The following is a 17,378-nucleotide window of genomic DNA, read 5'->3' on the forward strand; positions in this document are numbered from 1 at the left end:
CACAGTCTATAATAATTCCCATAGTTGTAATTATCTTTTCTATAATGCATTATAATCACTTTTATAATACATAATACTGTGATTATAAGTCACTCTAAGTAGGTGTGTATAATGCATTTTAAAAGATTATAATGTATTACAACTATGGGAATTATAATACACTATGATCCTTAAAAATTTCCTAAAATATGTCAGCGAGTGAGCAGATATTATGAAGTATTATGATACTTGACCTCATATAACTCATTATAAAACGCTATATAATGTGTTGAGATTATTGTTAGCCTATAAAGCACTATGACTATTTATAAAGTAATAGTGATTATAACTATAATTATACAGTGCTATAAGCAGATTATAATGCATAATAAAATCACGTAGAATTCATACAATTCACAGATGAATTAAATAGTGATGAAGATAAAATTTACTTGGAAAACTAGCGCTCAAATTTTACATGAAAAATAATCAAGTGAAGTTGACGTCACAGGTGGTTATTGTGTTTTTAGATAAGAGAACAAAGGAAAGAAAAAAATACCTGTACCAGCAAATAAACAAGATTTTCATTTATTCCTTGAAAATGTTTCACTCTTGTTTTCTATTCACATTCATTTCCATTTTTTTCCTTATTTTTCTGTTGCTTGTCAACTTTGTGAATTCGATTTGTAATCAACAACACGATGTGATCAAACCCTGAGCCGTCAAGATGATGACGATTTGAACAAGCTTGGTTTAACTACATCTTTTAGTTCTTTACCAAAACATGTCAGTCAGAGAAGACAGAAAGACAGACGTACAGATGGGACAGCGTCCCTCTCTAGCCAGTCGTTTAGAGCTTCCTCACAGCCTTCCTCTCTCCCTCCAGTGAGCGTGTCAGCTCAAACAGCACCGCCACACAAACCGCCCGGTGACCACAGGCTGTTAACAACTACATTAACGTGAGAGAGTCCAGCTCCGCAATGAGAGCTGCTGATTTAAAAAGCAGAGAGGCTGGCAGAGAAAAAGCCACACCGCTGTGCAACCGTATCCCCAAAAAAATAATTTAACTACAATTAAGGGGCATAACAGGAGCAAGAGTGGAGGTACAGAAATAAAGTGGAGGAGGAAAGGTAATAAAAAGCGATAACAAGAGGTGGATCTAAGCTCAGGAGGATTCAACAAACACACAGCTCATTCCTGCGTCTTCGCTCTGCTTTGAATGCATTGTGCTCACACACTAACACACATTTCTCCATCTAGGTTTTGCATCTTTCTCTCTGTACACGTCTGAGACCGCAGGTCAGAATTTCCTGTCAGCAGCGAGGAGAGGACGAGCGGACCGAGCCGGCAGCTGGACATGAATGAATGACTCTTTCTGATTGTGCTGCGCAAGGGAAAAAAAAAAAAAAAAAAAACGAAGAGGAGAAACACAGCGTCACACGGATTTAGGACAGCCCTCTTCTCTTCTCTCCTCATCCATCTGAACTTTAAGCACTATTGTTAAAATATTGAGGAGTAACTGAATAAACTGCTATTATTGCATTATAAGGTAAGCAATCACAAAAAAGTCAGAAGAGTAGAAAATGTTTGCATTCAAATTACATTAATATTATTCTACTAACTATAATGACATCTATATCAGTGACTAAAAGGTAAATATTTTCATAAATAAAACAGGAAAAAATGAGTTAAAGAGATCCTATTATGCTTTTGTGCTTTTTCTTTTAGTGTGTTATATAGTTTTTTGTGCATGTCAAAATGTTTGCAAAGTTACAAAGCCCAAAGTACACGCCAAAGAGAGCTACTCTCCCCGCAGAAACACTGCTCCTGAACTGCTTGAAACACCTCGATTGAAGTCCCGCCTTTTCTTCCGTAACGTGGTGATGTCACCAAATAACACATTTGCATAATACCTGCCTAGAGGCTAGTTTGGCACAACCTCAAACAAAGCTAGTTAGAGCGGAGCTGGAGCAGAGTCCGAAGAGTTTGGTTTGGTTGACCAATCACAACAGAGTGGGCCAGCTGACCTGGAGAGGGGGGGGCAGGAGCTCAAACAGAGCGTTTCAGACAGACGGTGAAAAGAGGTGCTGCAGCACATCCATTATGAGATAAATAAAGCATTTTTTTAACATTAAAGCATGTAAATGTTCTAGTAGAAACCCAAAATACAAATATGCAGCTGATAAAAAGCACAATAAGTCCTCTTTAAGTCTATTTTTTCCTCTGTTATGTGCCTCCTACTACAGAAACATTCAGCGGACACAAAAAGCTCAGAAAACAGACAACAAAAACCGACAATTCCCAGCGTGTCTTACCACACGGTGGCCTGCAAGCTTTCTGTCACTGATGGTGGTTTAAAGCGAGAGGCTCCATGAAAGATCTCTCTTGGCAACTCGTATCCAAACAAGGGTAAACCGATAAAAATCAGCATGTACCGCTAAAACACATAACCTTTTTCGAACGTAGTAAACAACCTCCTGCTGCCGAAATGCAGCCAATAGCTGAAAAGCGTTTGGCCAATTCCAAACCTCAAAACAGCCCCAAACGCTTGCCCAATATGGAAACTAAAAGCTCCTTTCATTCAGCATCTCCTGCTTAAATAGCCCCGTGGACTCTTCGGGCCCAGTTCTCTATTGTGTTTCTGCTAATTGACTTGCCAACTGTTACCTTGATGTAATGTTAGACTACATGACGCTGAACTGCAGCACAGTGATGCCGTCCTCTGTGCGCTTAAATGTTAATAAGCACGTTAGCGGATTCGCTGTCAGGTGAGGCAAACTCCTGGAGGATAATCTTTCTTTGTCAATATTGTCCCACTATCTTTACGTCAGCAACACTTGTTTTTCTTCTTCTCTGTAGCTTGTACATGTTTTAAAGGCCACTTGCTTGTCTGTCATCCTGAAATATGCAGCGGTAGCTCCCTGAATGGACATCCCTCGGAAAAAGTGACAGCGTCTCCCGTCAGTTCTTCAAGGTCTCATTTTCAGCATGCCTGTGGCCGCTGGCTAACCATAAGATCACTGCTTTCTGTCACTGTCTGTCTCCAGGGTAGGGAGAGGCTCACGACACATGCCACCCTGCAACATATACTATTGTCTGTGTGCAGTGTTTATGTCTAGCTACTGTCCTCAGGTTATGTGTGCTGCTTTATAATCTGGGAGTAACCCAGTGGTATTATGTGAAGAAGCAGGCTTCTGCTAATATCTGTTTGTTTGCATTCAAGGTGAACCCAGCGGCCTCTCTCAGCTCCTCCTTTTCCCAAAGTCCAAAACGAGCTGCAGTAGAAGATACAGACCGAAGTCAACGGTTACTTAATGTTTGTTGAATGTGACCGAGCTGTCTGCTGCTGGTTTGGAGCAGCCGGCCAAGAGAGAGAGAGAGAGAGAGAGAGAAAATAGAAAGCCTCTCAATTTCGGCCTTTAAATATCTGAGGGTGGCCATGTTCATTTGAAAAGCTAATATTTACTGCACCCACCTGCACGAGGTAAGAAACCGTGTCTGCTAACACGCGTGCATACTAATACACATACATAGTAATACACACACATGCATGCAGAGCGGTCGGAGGAATTTTAACCTCTGAGAGGGCGGGCGGACAGAGAGGGGTGAGAAAGAGGGTATTCATCACTCGCCAGGAGTTTGCAGTGTTCCTAAAGATGAACATCTGATCATCAAAAGGGCTAATATACATTTTAAAACTTATTTTTCCCACCTATTGTTTTCTGCAGTGTTTTCATCCCTTGTGATGTTTCCTTTTCTTTTACCTTTTGATCAACCTTTGGGCTCTAGGATATTGTGAAGGTCTTTTTTTAAACTGTTTTCTAGAGTTTTATTCACACAATTAATAAAGAATAATTAACAGCAGATTAATCGATTACTAAAATAATGGTTAGTTGCAGGAACAATGCCCTCTGTGAGCTGATAGAATTAGCAACGACTTTGAATATTTTTTTAAATCCTAAAGAAAGGATTTTTGACTGAAGTCCGCCATACATGAGTCACCGTACTGCATGTGGACGGAGATGATTGAATAAAGACTATGTGTGTGTCTGTCTTCGAAATAAAACTCTCTTTGGTGGAAGCAAAGAAAAGTGGTGGGATGAGACGTCAACAGCGAAGGACAGTCTGGGAAAAATTACACCACAAATTATGGACATAAAACATAACACAATCTAAAATATATGACGCATTTACAAAATGCTGTGAGTCAAAGATTTGGGGAGATATGATCTATTAAATCTAGACTAAAAACTACCACATAATATGACAGGTTGTTATCACGGGACCTTCACTTCCAGCAGATGAAGATGTAATGAGATCTTTTATTTGAATTGAAGTAGCAATAGTATAAAAATATGCCGTGCAACTAAAAGCCCTGCATTTATCTTACTTAAGTAAAAGTGTAGAATTATTAGAAGCACTTAAATATAGTACTTAAATAAATGTACTTAATTACTTTTCACTAAAGTTAAGCCATGCAGTGAAAACCATTTCCTGAAGAAGACCAAGAGTAAGGGTTAAAAGCTCTGAAAGACTATGAATGTTTGAGCTTAGATTATTATGGTAACCAAATGTGAAGAATGACTTTAAGCCGTCTACACTTGATCTGCGGAAAAATCGCTCTGTGCTGGCTGTGCCATAGTTTCCCTGTGGGGAGAGCGAGGGCAGCTGTAGCTCAGTAGGTAGCGTCCTTTAACGGTTCCATCCCCGGCTCCTGCTGGCTACATGTCGTAGTGTCCTTGAGCGAGACACTGAACCCCAAGTTGCTCCCCGGGTGCTTCACAGCAGCTCACTGCTCCTACAATGCTTAGGGTTAAATGCAGAGAGATGTTAAGTGCCACCCGACTAGGTGGAAGCGCTACCCTTGACGTGCCGCACCGCTCGAAATTGCCACCGAGCGCTGTGCTCAAAGTTAAAATAATTTCAACTTTGACCTCGGTTGCCGCTGAACTTTAAAAGCACAACCAATGAGAACAGCTGCAACTGTTGTTGTTGCCTAGAAACAGTGAATGGCGTTCCTTGTGCTCTTTTTGGGGAGATATTTTACCTACTGCCTCTGCAATGCTCTGCGCCATACCGCGCTGTGAGTGAAGAGCAAATCTCATGTGAAGGCAGCTTTAAAGTGATACTAGAGATACTAGATATGGGGATGGGAATCGAGAACCGGTTCCTAGATGTCCGATTCCTTGGCATCGCATGCCTCCGTGACTAACGATTCCTCTTATCGATGCTTTCCGACAGCCACGCATGCACTATGACGTAACACCACACGCACACTGTATCATGTTTCAGTTTGTTTGGGACCGGAGCCATGGCGGAGATTAAAAAACGCTCGAAAGTGGGGCGCTAAAAACCTGAATGTACTCTTTTTCTACCCAATGAGAGCTGGGTGAATTGATAATGGAATCAGTATTGATAAAATCGTATCAATTCCCATCCCTAACTAGACACTACTTTTAAAGGTTTCAGTAACACTTCATTTTACAGGTCCACAAATTTCATGTTAATTAGGTGATAATTAGCAAGTAACCTGTTTGAAATCATCATTCAAAAATGACTTTATTATAAACATTATTTAACCATTATATGCTAAAATAGCATGTAATCGTTAGAATAAGGCCCTTAGGCTTGAGAAGCAGCTGCTCTTCATCGGAGGTGGAAAACCAAAACTAATAGGAGACACTTATGATCAGGCACACATCTCACCTTTGTGTGACTTATTGTCTACACAAATGTAACCTGGTAGCTGATGTCATGATTCAGGGAGTTATTTTAAGAAATTTCAAAGAAGTTATTTGCTAATTATTATCTATTTATCAGCAGACATGGAAATAAAGCATGTAAATTAACTTTGTATTCTTTTCCTGGAAATGTATTCAATAAATTACCAGCTATTGGGAAATTGCAGAAAATAATTATTAAATATCATTTATCATAAAGTAATTTTCGATACATTTTGAGGTAAATATTGGGGTAATTTGGCAGTAATTCCAAAGAACGTTATCACCTAATTATCATGAAATTAGCGGACCTGTAAAAGTGTTACCAAGGTTTCTATTTCATAGAGAAAGTTTAATTCCCTTAATTGCTGTTAAATTAAATAGTGCAATAAAAGGCGTATGCAGATTAATAACGGCTATGACCTGTAAAATATTTAGTGTAAGGGAGAAGAAAGTTATTTTTTCTTTCTGTGTTCCTAACACATGTGATATTGAAAATCTCTGCAGTCAGTATGAACAGTACAAAATGGCTATTGAATTTGTCATAAACTCAATGAAATTGGATCTGAAAACGCTCCGAAAAAATCAAGGCCACTCAATTCAGAGCACTTTCTTTCAGATATCTTTTAGAGTGTGAGGGCAAAGCCATTTTCTTTTTCTTTTTTTCTTTTTTTTACAGAAACTCACAAGAGTGAATGATTAAACATTTCCTTCTCCGCTCCAGAATTCAGTCTAATGAGGCCTTTAAAAGCCTTGTTTACCTTCCCCTCCCTGCTCTGTGCGGATGCTGCTGTCAGGGATCGGCTCACAAGACACGCTGTCCTGTTCCCAGCGGGGAGGCGCTCTCTCTGGACGAATAAAAAGACATCCTAAATAGCCTTTCAGTCCACCGGCGCTGTCCGGAGCACACACACACACAGTCACCTCTACTAGAAGCCTCACACCTAATGGAAGATTCACCAGCTGATAAAGGCTTTTTTTCTCCATTTAACTGTCATTTTCCTTTCTCCTGTGTCCATTTAGCTGTCAACGCTCTCCCTGACTGACTCGCCGCTGTTTCACACCAGGCACATATTATAAAGCTTAACGACATTATTCATTTCTTTATTTTTCACCCCTCCCTGTCTTGACAAAGCGCTTCGAAGCCACGCACGCTTGATGACACAGCAGACACCGGAAGTCCAGAAACAGTCCGATGAAAGACTTCATATTGCACGCAAGATAATTGATGACTTTCAAAATGAAAGATGATCTGGCCTTCATCGCAGCCATATCATGCAGATAAAATAGGAAATGAAAACCTCTGCGGTCGTAAATCACACTGCAGCCATGTGATTATGCACCTATTACATGATCATATTACAAAAGCCGTGATACGCGCCGTCTAAGCAACACTAATGTGTCTGCTTCTTTTATGTGTAGTGGTTTCAGGGCTGAGTGCAGTATAATGTGATCATGTGCATGTACAGTATGTGAGCTCTCACATCATCACTATTGTAAAGCTCTAAGCTGAAAAACGCTGTTCTTATTCCTTTACATCTCACTGCAACACTGCTAAAAGGTCTAATTTACACTCAGTCTAGAAGTGAAACAGCACCATCTTATATCGGTCAAATAGTCTGGTGGTCCACACCAACCGCAGACTCATCTAATCTGAATTAACCCAATTTCTAGCTTTGACCCTTAAGCTCTTAAGCGCCTAAATGCCCTGAAACCTCAGAGAGGAAGCAACAAGTCAACGATATTCAGGAGACCCTACTACTGTGTGGACGACGTCCCTCTGCTCCTCTTTTCAAACCCCGGCGGCACTCCCACTGTGTCCCGGTCCCTGTTTTGCTGGATTAAGACGGAGCTGAGGCCATTTCTGTGTAGCGCTTCTATAAGCGCTTCTCTAAGGCCCATCCCATTGTTGTGGAGCAGAGATAACAGGATTTGTATGAGAGAAGTTGTTAGTGTCCTTCAGCCGCAAAGATGTGCTACTATTTGTCCTCCAGAAGGACAAACAAACCCTGAAGCAGCTCCTCAGCTCACATGTTACCATCAGCATAGTGTATTATGTATATTGTATATACTGCAACCCACAACGTCGTATTAGATGTCAAGACATTTTCATTTTTCATTTTTCAAATACATCATGAGTGCTCAGAAGAAATGTAGTTGATCTAGTGTAGACATGGACAATACCAAATACTGTATATATATATATATATATATATATATATATATATATATACAGTTTATATTAGGGCTGTCAAAGATAACGCGTTAATGCAAATTTATTTTAACGCTACTAATTTCTATAATGCATTAATGCAATCTATCTCTCGGAGGTTGTAGCGGGCTCAGTTTTAAAGCTAGAGTGAAGATACTGATATCATATGAAACTAAAAAACCTAACGAATCCATTGGTACCAACCATGTCATACTAGCTTGTCGCGAAGGAGGTTAAATAACGCTCCAAACTTGTGCTAAATTTTGGGGAGGAAAAAATGTCATGGCCATTTTCAAAGGGGTCTTTTGACCTCTGACCTCAAGATATGTGAATGAAAATGGGTTCATTGGGTACCCACGAGTCTCCCCTTTACAGACATGCCCACTTTTTGATAATCACATGCAGTTTGGGGCAAGTCATAGTCAAGTCAGCACACTGACACACTGACAGCTGTTGTTGCCTGTTGGGCTTCAGTTTGCCATGTTATGATTTGAGCATATTTTTATGCCAAATGCAGTACCTGTGAGGGTTTCTGGACAATATTTGTCATTGTTTTGTGCTGTTAATTGATTTCCAATAATAAATATATACATATATTTGCATAAAGCAATCATATTTGTCCACTCCCATGTTGAGAAGAGTATTAAATACTTGAGAAATCTCCCTTTAAGGTACATTTTAAACAGATAAAAAATGTGCTATTAATCGAAATTAAATTTAATCGATTGACAGCCCTAATATATATATACAGCATATATATCTGGTATATTTATCATTGTATTATTATGTTCTATTTTACATGTCTATATTTCCCAAGAGTTTCCTGGAAAGAACTCTGCGATTTGGTGCCAATAGAAGAGACAGTGTTCAATTTGAAAACTTCTGATTAATTGCAAGCGAAGCGTAGATCGTTTTTTTAGTCAGTGCAGTCAGAGCAGGTCTGCATGTACGATGTGAAATGTGTCTGCAGGCAAGCAAACACTTGCCATAACAATTTCCAATAACACATTAATAGTGAATGAACATTTACTTGGGTTTCAATTGAGCTTTTCTTTCAAAGACGGTGCTTCGAAAACTCTGAGGAGCCAGGGATCGAAGCAGGAACCTTCCGATTACCAGACGACCGCTCTTCTACCTGAGCCAGCCGCCCCACAAAGATGGTTTATTAATTAAGTTTTAAATAATGTACTCTCATAGAAGACTGAAACTGAGATTGAAGGTTCATTCTTGACCTTGGAAAAAGTAGTTGGCAAAGCAATAACAGCTGCTAAGACCCAACATTTTGCCTTTGCTGCTTCAGATGAAACGACGCGGCCTTAAGTTATGTGCTGTAAAATCAAATCAATGAACTGAAAGATGCTTAACGCTCTGTAGCTCTGGGGAACCGTCTGGTGATAATTCTCTGAGAGTTCGTCACTACAAGTGGCATCTTTCACATACATGTGATTAATATTGACTATAGCAGCTTTATCTAACTGAATTAGCCAACAATCCCAAATCACTACAACAAATCAAATCCAACACGTTTTCATCCCAACTCATCACATACTGCTGCTTTGTCACACCCCTAGGCGTCGCTTTAGGTTTAGGTAACAAAACCACTTAAGCTGGAAATACCTGCACGATTTTGGCCCGTTTGAGGCAGTACAGTACAGTAATCGGAGCGTAGCTATCAAGATAACAATGTACAATAGATATAGTAAAACATAGCTACAGTAGCTCACCTACAATTCTCTCTCTCTCAAAATGGACAAGCCATACTGTCCACGTCTTCCTAGCCACATGCGAGTCCATATACGCCGGCGCCTCTTTTTATAGACGTTTCAGTAGACAGGGTGGCTCAGATGATCAAGGCAGCTCGTTTCTGCCTTGTTAGCATTGTGACTCATACAAACCTCTGATAGCGATCAAACTTTACCTGCCTCGGAGCTTTCAAACAAATCTTTATTGACAACAGTCAACGCCCAGAACGGCACACCGGCCCCTGCGGAGATGTTTTTTTTCTATTTTACAGGTAGATCAGGTCGTAGCTGACGATCGGACCGTACAGTTTGAGCACATAAATCGTGACTTTACATCACAAACGATGTACTCGTTACAGTAGGAGTAGGAATTACACAACATTTCTAAAATCGTACAGTGTATGCCCAGATTAAATTAGGTTTAGGAGAAAGAATTACATGGTTGGGCTTAAAGCGACGTGAAAATGAAACTGAACGTTGTGACCTCAAGACATGAATGAACAGCTGATTGTAAAGTGAAAGTGAAACGTATCACGTAGGAGGCAAACAGTGGTCTCCTGGATGAAAAGCCTTGTGTTTGTTGGAGCCATACTTAGTGTGTCTTTTAGCTCTTTAAACTACGTCACCACACTCCCGGCGCATTTTCTCTGAGTTGCCGCAGATGGGTTTACATTGCAGTTAATGGAAAGCCCGGTGCGTCTCATACAGGCACTAAAGGGTGCCTTGTGCGGTGGTATCACACACCGAGTGTCAGTATTTGACGCCCTGTGAATGACAACGAGCTGACACATCACGTCATGTTGGTTGTTTTTGAGGGTGAGGGAAAACCTTCAGAGACACTTTGTAGGAAAATTGCTTATTTCTGCTTAAATTGAAGAGATACCCCCCCAGACAAAAAATAGGCAGTCCTTGGTTCATCTAAAATAATACATATACTGTACGGAAAATTCCAAAGTAATAATCATTATTACTGGCGACAGATTCCTTCACATTCAGTCTCATTAAGTCCTTTCATACCTCCAGGTATTCATTTGCATTCATCAAGGACCTTTCCATCCATCATCCTAAGTAAGAAAACAGCCATTGTATCTGCTCTTCTTCATTGTTCCCTCACCACATATTTCTCACACTGATACTGCAGAGTGAACAAAGCTGCCGCTCCACGCTGCTGCTAACCACCTCATCTCAGCGTGCAGCGCTCAGGTGCCTGCTTCTGTTTTCCCTCCCAGCCCTCGGCGGCTGAGGACTCATCAGAATTCAGCCTGCCTGCCTGTTTCTCGTCACGCATTAGTTTTCTCTGTGGCACCGAGGCGGGGAGAGGGAGGCGCCGGCCGAGAGCCTGGCAGGTAGGCACACGCCGCAGCCACAGCCTTCCTGTTGACGTCTGCCAACACTCGCACAGCTGCTTAATAGAAAGATGTAAATACAGAGAGACGGCACGTTGTTCCTTCATCCATCACGTGCGGTACAAAGTTCATCTATCGGTACGCAGGGAAATTTCAAATAGATTAATATCTTGTGTCAGGGAATGATTCAGTGTCACATGAGGGGGACAATTACAAGTGACTCAATAGATTTTCAATGACTCAAGAGAAGCAAGACTTTCATGTTTGAGATCCACGCAGCGTGAGAGGCTGTTTTACTCTCATTCAGACAGCCCTCGCTCATTATCAACGTGTCAACAGAATTAGCTCAAAGATATGCAGATAATGTAATGCAGAAATGAAAGAAATATCTATTTACAGTTAGATAAGACACATAAAGACATCCTCTTAGAGTGTCTAAAGCTGTTTGCATACTGCTGCAGCAGATACAAAATCATTTCCAGCTCTCAGGTGTAATCACTACAAATACATTTTCAGTCAGTGCTAAAATGCCGCAGGGTGCCAAAGTGACACAAAACAAATTTTCTCCCGTCACGCCTACTACGCCAATGAAATGAGTATTTTAAAATGTTCCATTTGCTTATCGCTGTGTCACAATGCATTTCTGTTTAATTGAAATCTGTTTGCTCCAACACAGCGACTGAAGCCCCTCAGTATGCATGCAAATATTTAAATAAAAATCTGGACGTTTACATGTGACGCAAAACATATTCTTGTCACATGTTTATCTAAATGCATGTTTTGCTGAACCTCCTTCCAGCAAGTATATGACTAAAGAGGCAGGAAACAGTCCATTACTCTGCAGCAGGGAACTCATAGATGGTCATAATGAGTCAGAACTGTACTGGATCTTGTCTGTTAGTCTGATAGTACTACCTGGACAATGGAACATTACTGCTTACCAGAGGAATATTTTCCAGATTAAATGTCATCAAAACCTCAAAAAGCATCTGAATGGGGAGCCTCCATCCCACATATTTATTTAAATACACAACATGTTGATCCTAGTCGCATCTTTGTCCAGTTAAAATATTTTTCTCATTTTGCAGCTAGACCTCAGATCAGCTCTTACTACTTGTTTTCCTCCGGTCTGTGAAATCTTGCAGATGCCGTTAGGATTACCGGAGGACACCGACCGTTTCATAAAGATAACATTTTTTAATCATATTTGCTCCAATCTCACCTACTTCAGCTTTAAACATTATTAAAATTATATCTACTCCTTCTCGCTCAGTGAAAAAAACAGAATCTATCAATATGCAAATGTTGTTCATTTCAAAGTTTAACTACTAGATAGATAGATAGATAGAGCTGCAACGAATACTCAACTAATCAATTAGTCGATCGACAGAAAAACAATCGCCAACTATTTTGATAATCGATTAATCATTAAAGTAATTAAATGATTTCCATCTTTTCTCTTTTAATATCAAATTATTCTGAATATCTTTGGGTTTTGGACAGACAAAACAAACAAGACTTTTAAAGACATCACCCTGGACTTTGAGGGACTGGGGTGGATTTTTCACTATTTTCTTCTTCATTTTACGGACCAAACGATTAAATCGATTAATTTAGAAAATAATCGGCAGATTAATCGATAACGAAAATAATAGTTAGTTGCCCTATTACTCCACACAAAAGTCCATTATCAGTGTGTGCGCGCTGAAAACTTGTGTTAAGTTTCAAATTGGTTTCCAAGGTGTGATTTAAAAAAAATAATTCTGCTCAAACGTACACGTGTTAAACTCACATTTAAGGTGTGAAAACAGCCTTCTAGTGTCATAAATCATTCTGCACAGTGTAGGTCAAATATCCAAGTGAAATAACAATAGGCAAAATACCTATTTATATACACACACCTATATATACCAATAAGAGAGATAAGAGATAAGATAATCTTTTATTATTCCCACAGCGGGGAAATTTGCAATAATAAGACCTTCCAACAGCCATCAAAAAGAAACACCTTCAACTGAATATGAACGTGCTGGACAACAGGAAACATTATGTGCATTCCTGTGCAGAAGTAATTCACGCACAATGCAGCAAAACATTCAATCAGCTGCAAATTACAGCATTTACAGTTCAGTTTACCGGTGCTAAAAACCACTTCCCTTGCCACTGAGCCACAAGCGTCAGACTGAACAAAATAAATAAATAAATAAACAAACAGAAAGATGATTCAAGAGGACTTGCAGAGTCATGTGCCGCGCTGCTCTGCTGTGTCCTGCGCACATCAAAAACGCTCGCCCGCTCCTCCACGCTCCTACTTCGCTGGCGGAGGACTCCTCTGAGTCCCCCGTCACAAAGCACGTAGTCAGCACTGTTACTGACAGGCACGCAGCGAGCCCACGGGGACGCGGCTGACACGCAGTCACACACACACATATCTAACACAAACACTAAATGTATAGCCAACACACACACACTGATGTATTTCCTGTGTCTCTCTCTCTCTCACACACACACCTCAGAGCTAAGAGCTACTGACAGGTGGATACCAGCTCATGCTGCGGCGGTGCAGAGTGGGTCCGCTGTTAGCTGCTCCTCATGGCTGCTGCTGTTGCTTTATGTTGAGTTGGGCAGCTTGTTCCTTAGGTCTCATCCTTTAATCTGCCGACCATGAGGTATTACACTGTAGCTGCAAGGCTGAGCCCGCCTGCCATAGGTGTAGGTCCCGACGGGGTTAACCTGGATCAATACCGCACACACACCACTCAACATTACAAAAGCCCTCAAACCGTTTCCCTGCCTGCCTGTCTCCTGCTCGTCTACAGCCTGTCTCTCATCGTCCCTCCAGCTCCCTCTGGAGAGCGAGCTTCACTCGTTCACACACACATGAACGCACCACCTCTTCTCTTTCCCCTCCCCCTGTCTGCAGGGGAAGTTCCTCACACACACAGAGTGGAAACACGTAAAGCAAGTAGCAGGAGGAGGCTGGAGATGCATCCTCTGAGACACTGAATCACTGACAAGCCTGGTCAATAAGCAGCATATTTCAAAAACACCCCCTGCCAGTCACAGCTGCTGTCACCGAAGAGTCCTAGCTCTCCAAAAAACAGCGGCAGAACAAAGCTTTGGGAAACAACGAAACACACGCTGCGTTTCTCAAACGAGGGGTTGAGAACCGGTGCCAGGCCGGGAGGGCACTGCTGGCTGACTCATGCATGTGGTGGAGCAGGAGTTTAATTAAAGCTGTGTGTTTGCTTCTAATCATGGGGCTTCAAACAAAAATCACTCTCTGTAAATTTAAAGGATCTGAAAAATAGCACTCTGGTGTATGTATTTGATATTAAATGTATTGTTTTTTACTTTATTTTGGATAGTTTTGGAAAATCATATTGTCAATATTGTAGCCAGTTTACGTTTGTATTTATTTATATATTTATTTCAATCTCAAACAGACTTTCACCTGTTTAGATAAAGGACAAATTAAATGAAAATTGAAGTAGCAATGCCTGAATTTTAATCAAACAGTATTAATTTAAGTATTAATTTAAATGCAACAAGTGTTACGCATTTGCGTAGTATTTTAGAGCTGAAACAAGTCAATTAATTGATTAATTGATAATCATTTTTCAACGTGAAGATTTGCTGCTTTTTTGTCTTATGACAATGTGAATTAAATATTTTGGGTGTTTTTTTTTTGCTGTTGGTCAAACAAAACAATCGTCATTTTGGGCTCTGGAAACTTGCCATTTATAAGTATTTTCTGACATTTTACAAACCAAATTATTAATAAATTATTCAAGAAATTAATTGGCAGATAAACTGGTTATAAAAATAATTGTGAGTTGCAGCTCTGAAATATTTATTTAAATGCCTCAGCACTCTTATTAAATGTAGAGACCTGGTGGTTAAGAATAATTAATGTGACAAACAACAGAAATCCACCACAAATTAACAGCTATCTATTTATTTATCAGTTCATTGCACTTCAGACTTAACATAAGCCAATTTAAACATCACAAAGAATTGACGCTCCTTAAAAATAAACATGCACATAAAGAAGAACAGAACCGCCGATAGATAAGAGCAGATAAAGAGATTAAATGAACCTCAGACTAGCAGCAATTTTACACAAGTGACTGAAGTGAAGTAAAGTTAATAAAGTGCGGTGACCCCGATAAACCATCAAGAGATTAACAAGGCGGTGGGATTATCTGTATAGGACGCACTTGTGCGGGTTGGGGGGGCAGTGCAAACGGGTTTAAGGTTAAAATTACATCAATAGCAGTTCTCAGCATTAGAGAGACTGGATTATATTTACTGCAGAGAGGCTGCTGTTTTCCTCAGCGGCCTTTGTAAAAGACCAGTTTTTTATCGTTTATGGGCGACCAGCGCTACTATGGGCCTCCAATACATTAATTACAAACGTAGTGCTCCTCACAAAACCTTGAATCATCTCGTGTCACGTGACTCACAAGTGGCTGAAGTGGCATTATCCCTGTCAGACTTTAATCCTGCGGCTAAAATGGCTCCAAATCCTGACCTACTCTCTGAAATGAGGCAGGGGGCTTGAGAGGAAGATGAGGCTGACGATGGTTTGGTATGTGTGTGTATGTGTGTGTATTTATGCATTTGGAGGATGCTGTGTGGGAATGTAATATGTAGACTAATTCAATTATCGGAGACGCTCTCAGGGTTTCCAGCTCCTGATCAATATGCGATAAATACTTGAGTAAATATCCTGAGTTGACATCGATATCTCAAGTTAGGAAGCCTGAGCTCCACTGCGGAGGGGAGCGGGTGGAAGTGCCTGTTGTGTGGGCAGCATTTAAAGTGAGACAGAGGAGGCGAGGGAGAATTATTGGTGATTGTGAGAAAGCCTGAGGGGATGGTTTGTTGTTGGTAGCTCTTATATATATGTGACTGTAAGGCACTCAGTAGAGCCTGAACGTCTGCCGAGCCAGAGCGATTCTTCAGCTCGCAAGAGCTGCAGCCTGCGCAATGGTTTATGTTTGTTTATTGTTTGTCTTCCAGGTTTGATTTTCTGACAAAATCCTACAGCATGTGAATGCTGCAGCACATAAACACAGTAGTGAGCTTAAAAACAAACAAAGCACACATCAGGGTAACACCTGAGGCTCAATATCGTAGGATTAATTACAATTATCTCTGTTTTGCTAGACAGGATATTCAAGGGTGCAGTCCACTAATTTAACAACTATTTCCAGCCCTACTGGGGCTTACAACTCTCCTCCACACACAAACACCAAAACAAATCTGCAAGCGTTTACAGGCCGGCTGCTTTCATCATTCCTGGTAGGAACATACGAGGCTGGTTCCCCTCTTTAACAAACACCGTGTCTAAGTTGAAGGGGCTATTAGGAGTGAAGGCTGACCTGAAAACCTGGCTGCTTGTTCCTTAAGACAGCCAAAACACACACAATTCAATTGATTTTTTATATAGCGTCAAATCATAACAGAAGTTATCTCAAGACACGTCATAATTTTAATATTCTACCAAAATGGCCTGTGTTGAACAAGACAAATATTATAAATATACATACTATTATAACTATTTACTTACTTATTTATTTATTAAACTGCTTTGCCTGGCTGCTTACCAGAGGTGCATAAAGTGAGCGATGGACATGAATTAGAAAAAATCCAGCACACAGATTTTGAGAGCATCTCAAACTTTTTCATGTCACGGACCTCCAATGTACAATAGATCACAGACCATGGATGTATAAGAGGTTGTGCCTTGCATGTTAGTAAATAGCCTCCAACTACATTAAATTCTGTTGATGTCATGCTACTAGCACTACTAGCTACTGGCCGATAGCCGGTTGTTTGGCAACAGAGATGTTAATACATTCACCACGGTACAGGCTTACAGCATACAGCCCATGGGTGTATTATAAGATAATAAAAGTGATGAATTAAAGCCAATATATACATTATTACAGCCACATACAGTTAGCAGGAAGCTGGCAGAGCTGGATATGTCATATGAGCGTGCAGTGGTGGTGCAGTCCCGTGGGTCTGATGCATGTCCATTATGAAGAGGAAAATAACTCTGGATTCGGCTATTAGTGAATTTTACAACTTTTAGGACAGAATTATTTAAATGAGGGATATTTAAGTGTTCACTTTTATCAGTCCGAAATGGCGGTAGTACTACCGCAGCGCCATCTAGCGGCCATTGTCAAAAAAAAACACCAGAGTATTGTCTCTTTGCTTCTATATACTCTTTGCCGTACACCCATCCCCCATGAGCATGCACTCACAACACTCTGAAAAGCACTGAGTCAGTGTGAAGGAAACACAAATAATAAGATTGTTCGTCATAATCAGATCTCTCAGTGGAAACATCTGCAGTGGTGGGCTG

At 40.5% G+C, this 17,378-nt stretch overlaps 1 protein-coding gene across 2 annotated transcripts in view; it reads right to left on the minus strand.

Annotated features, from left to right (window-relative positions):
• The window catches only part of igf2bp2a (insulin-like growth factor 2 mRNA binding protein 2a), a 59,056-nt gene that overhangs the window by 22,418 nt on the left and 19,260 nt on the right, over nucleotides 1-17,378 (minus strand). Inside the window, exon 1 of one of the 2 annotated variants that reach the window (XM_037790356.1) lies at nucleotides 13,543-13,833. The exons of the other annotated variant lie outside the window; for it this stretch is intronic. Coding sequence (XP_037646284.1) covers nucleotides 13,543-13,550 — 8 coding nt within the window. The 5' untranslated portion in view covers nucleotides 13,551-13,833. Of the gene's footprint in view, nucleotides 1-13,542; nucleotides 13,834-17,378 lie in introns of those variants that run through there. 2 annotated transcript variants of the gene reach the window in all.

The sequence above is a fragment of the Sebastes umbrosus genome, chromosome 13 (genome assembly GCF_015220745.1).
Source record: "Sebastes umbrosus isolate fSebUmb1 chromosome 13, fSebUmb1.pri, whole genome shotgun sequence".
Classification (NCBI taxonomy): Eukaryota; Metazoa; Chordata; class Actinopteri; order Perciformes; family Sebastidae; genus Sebastes; species Sebastes umbrosus.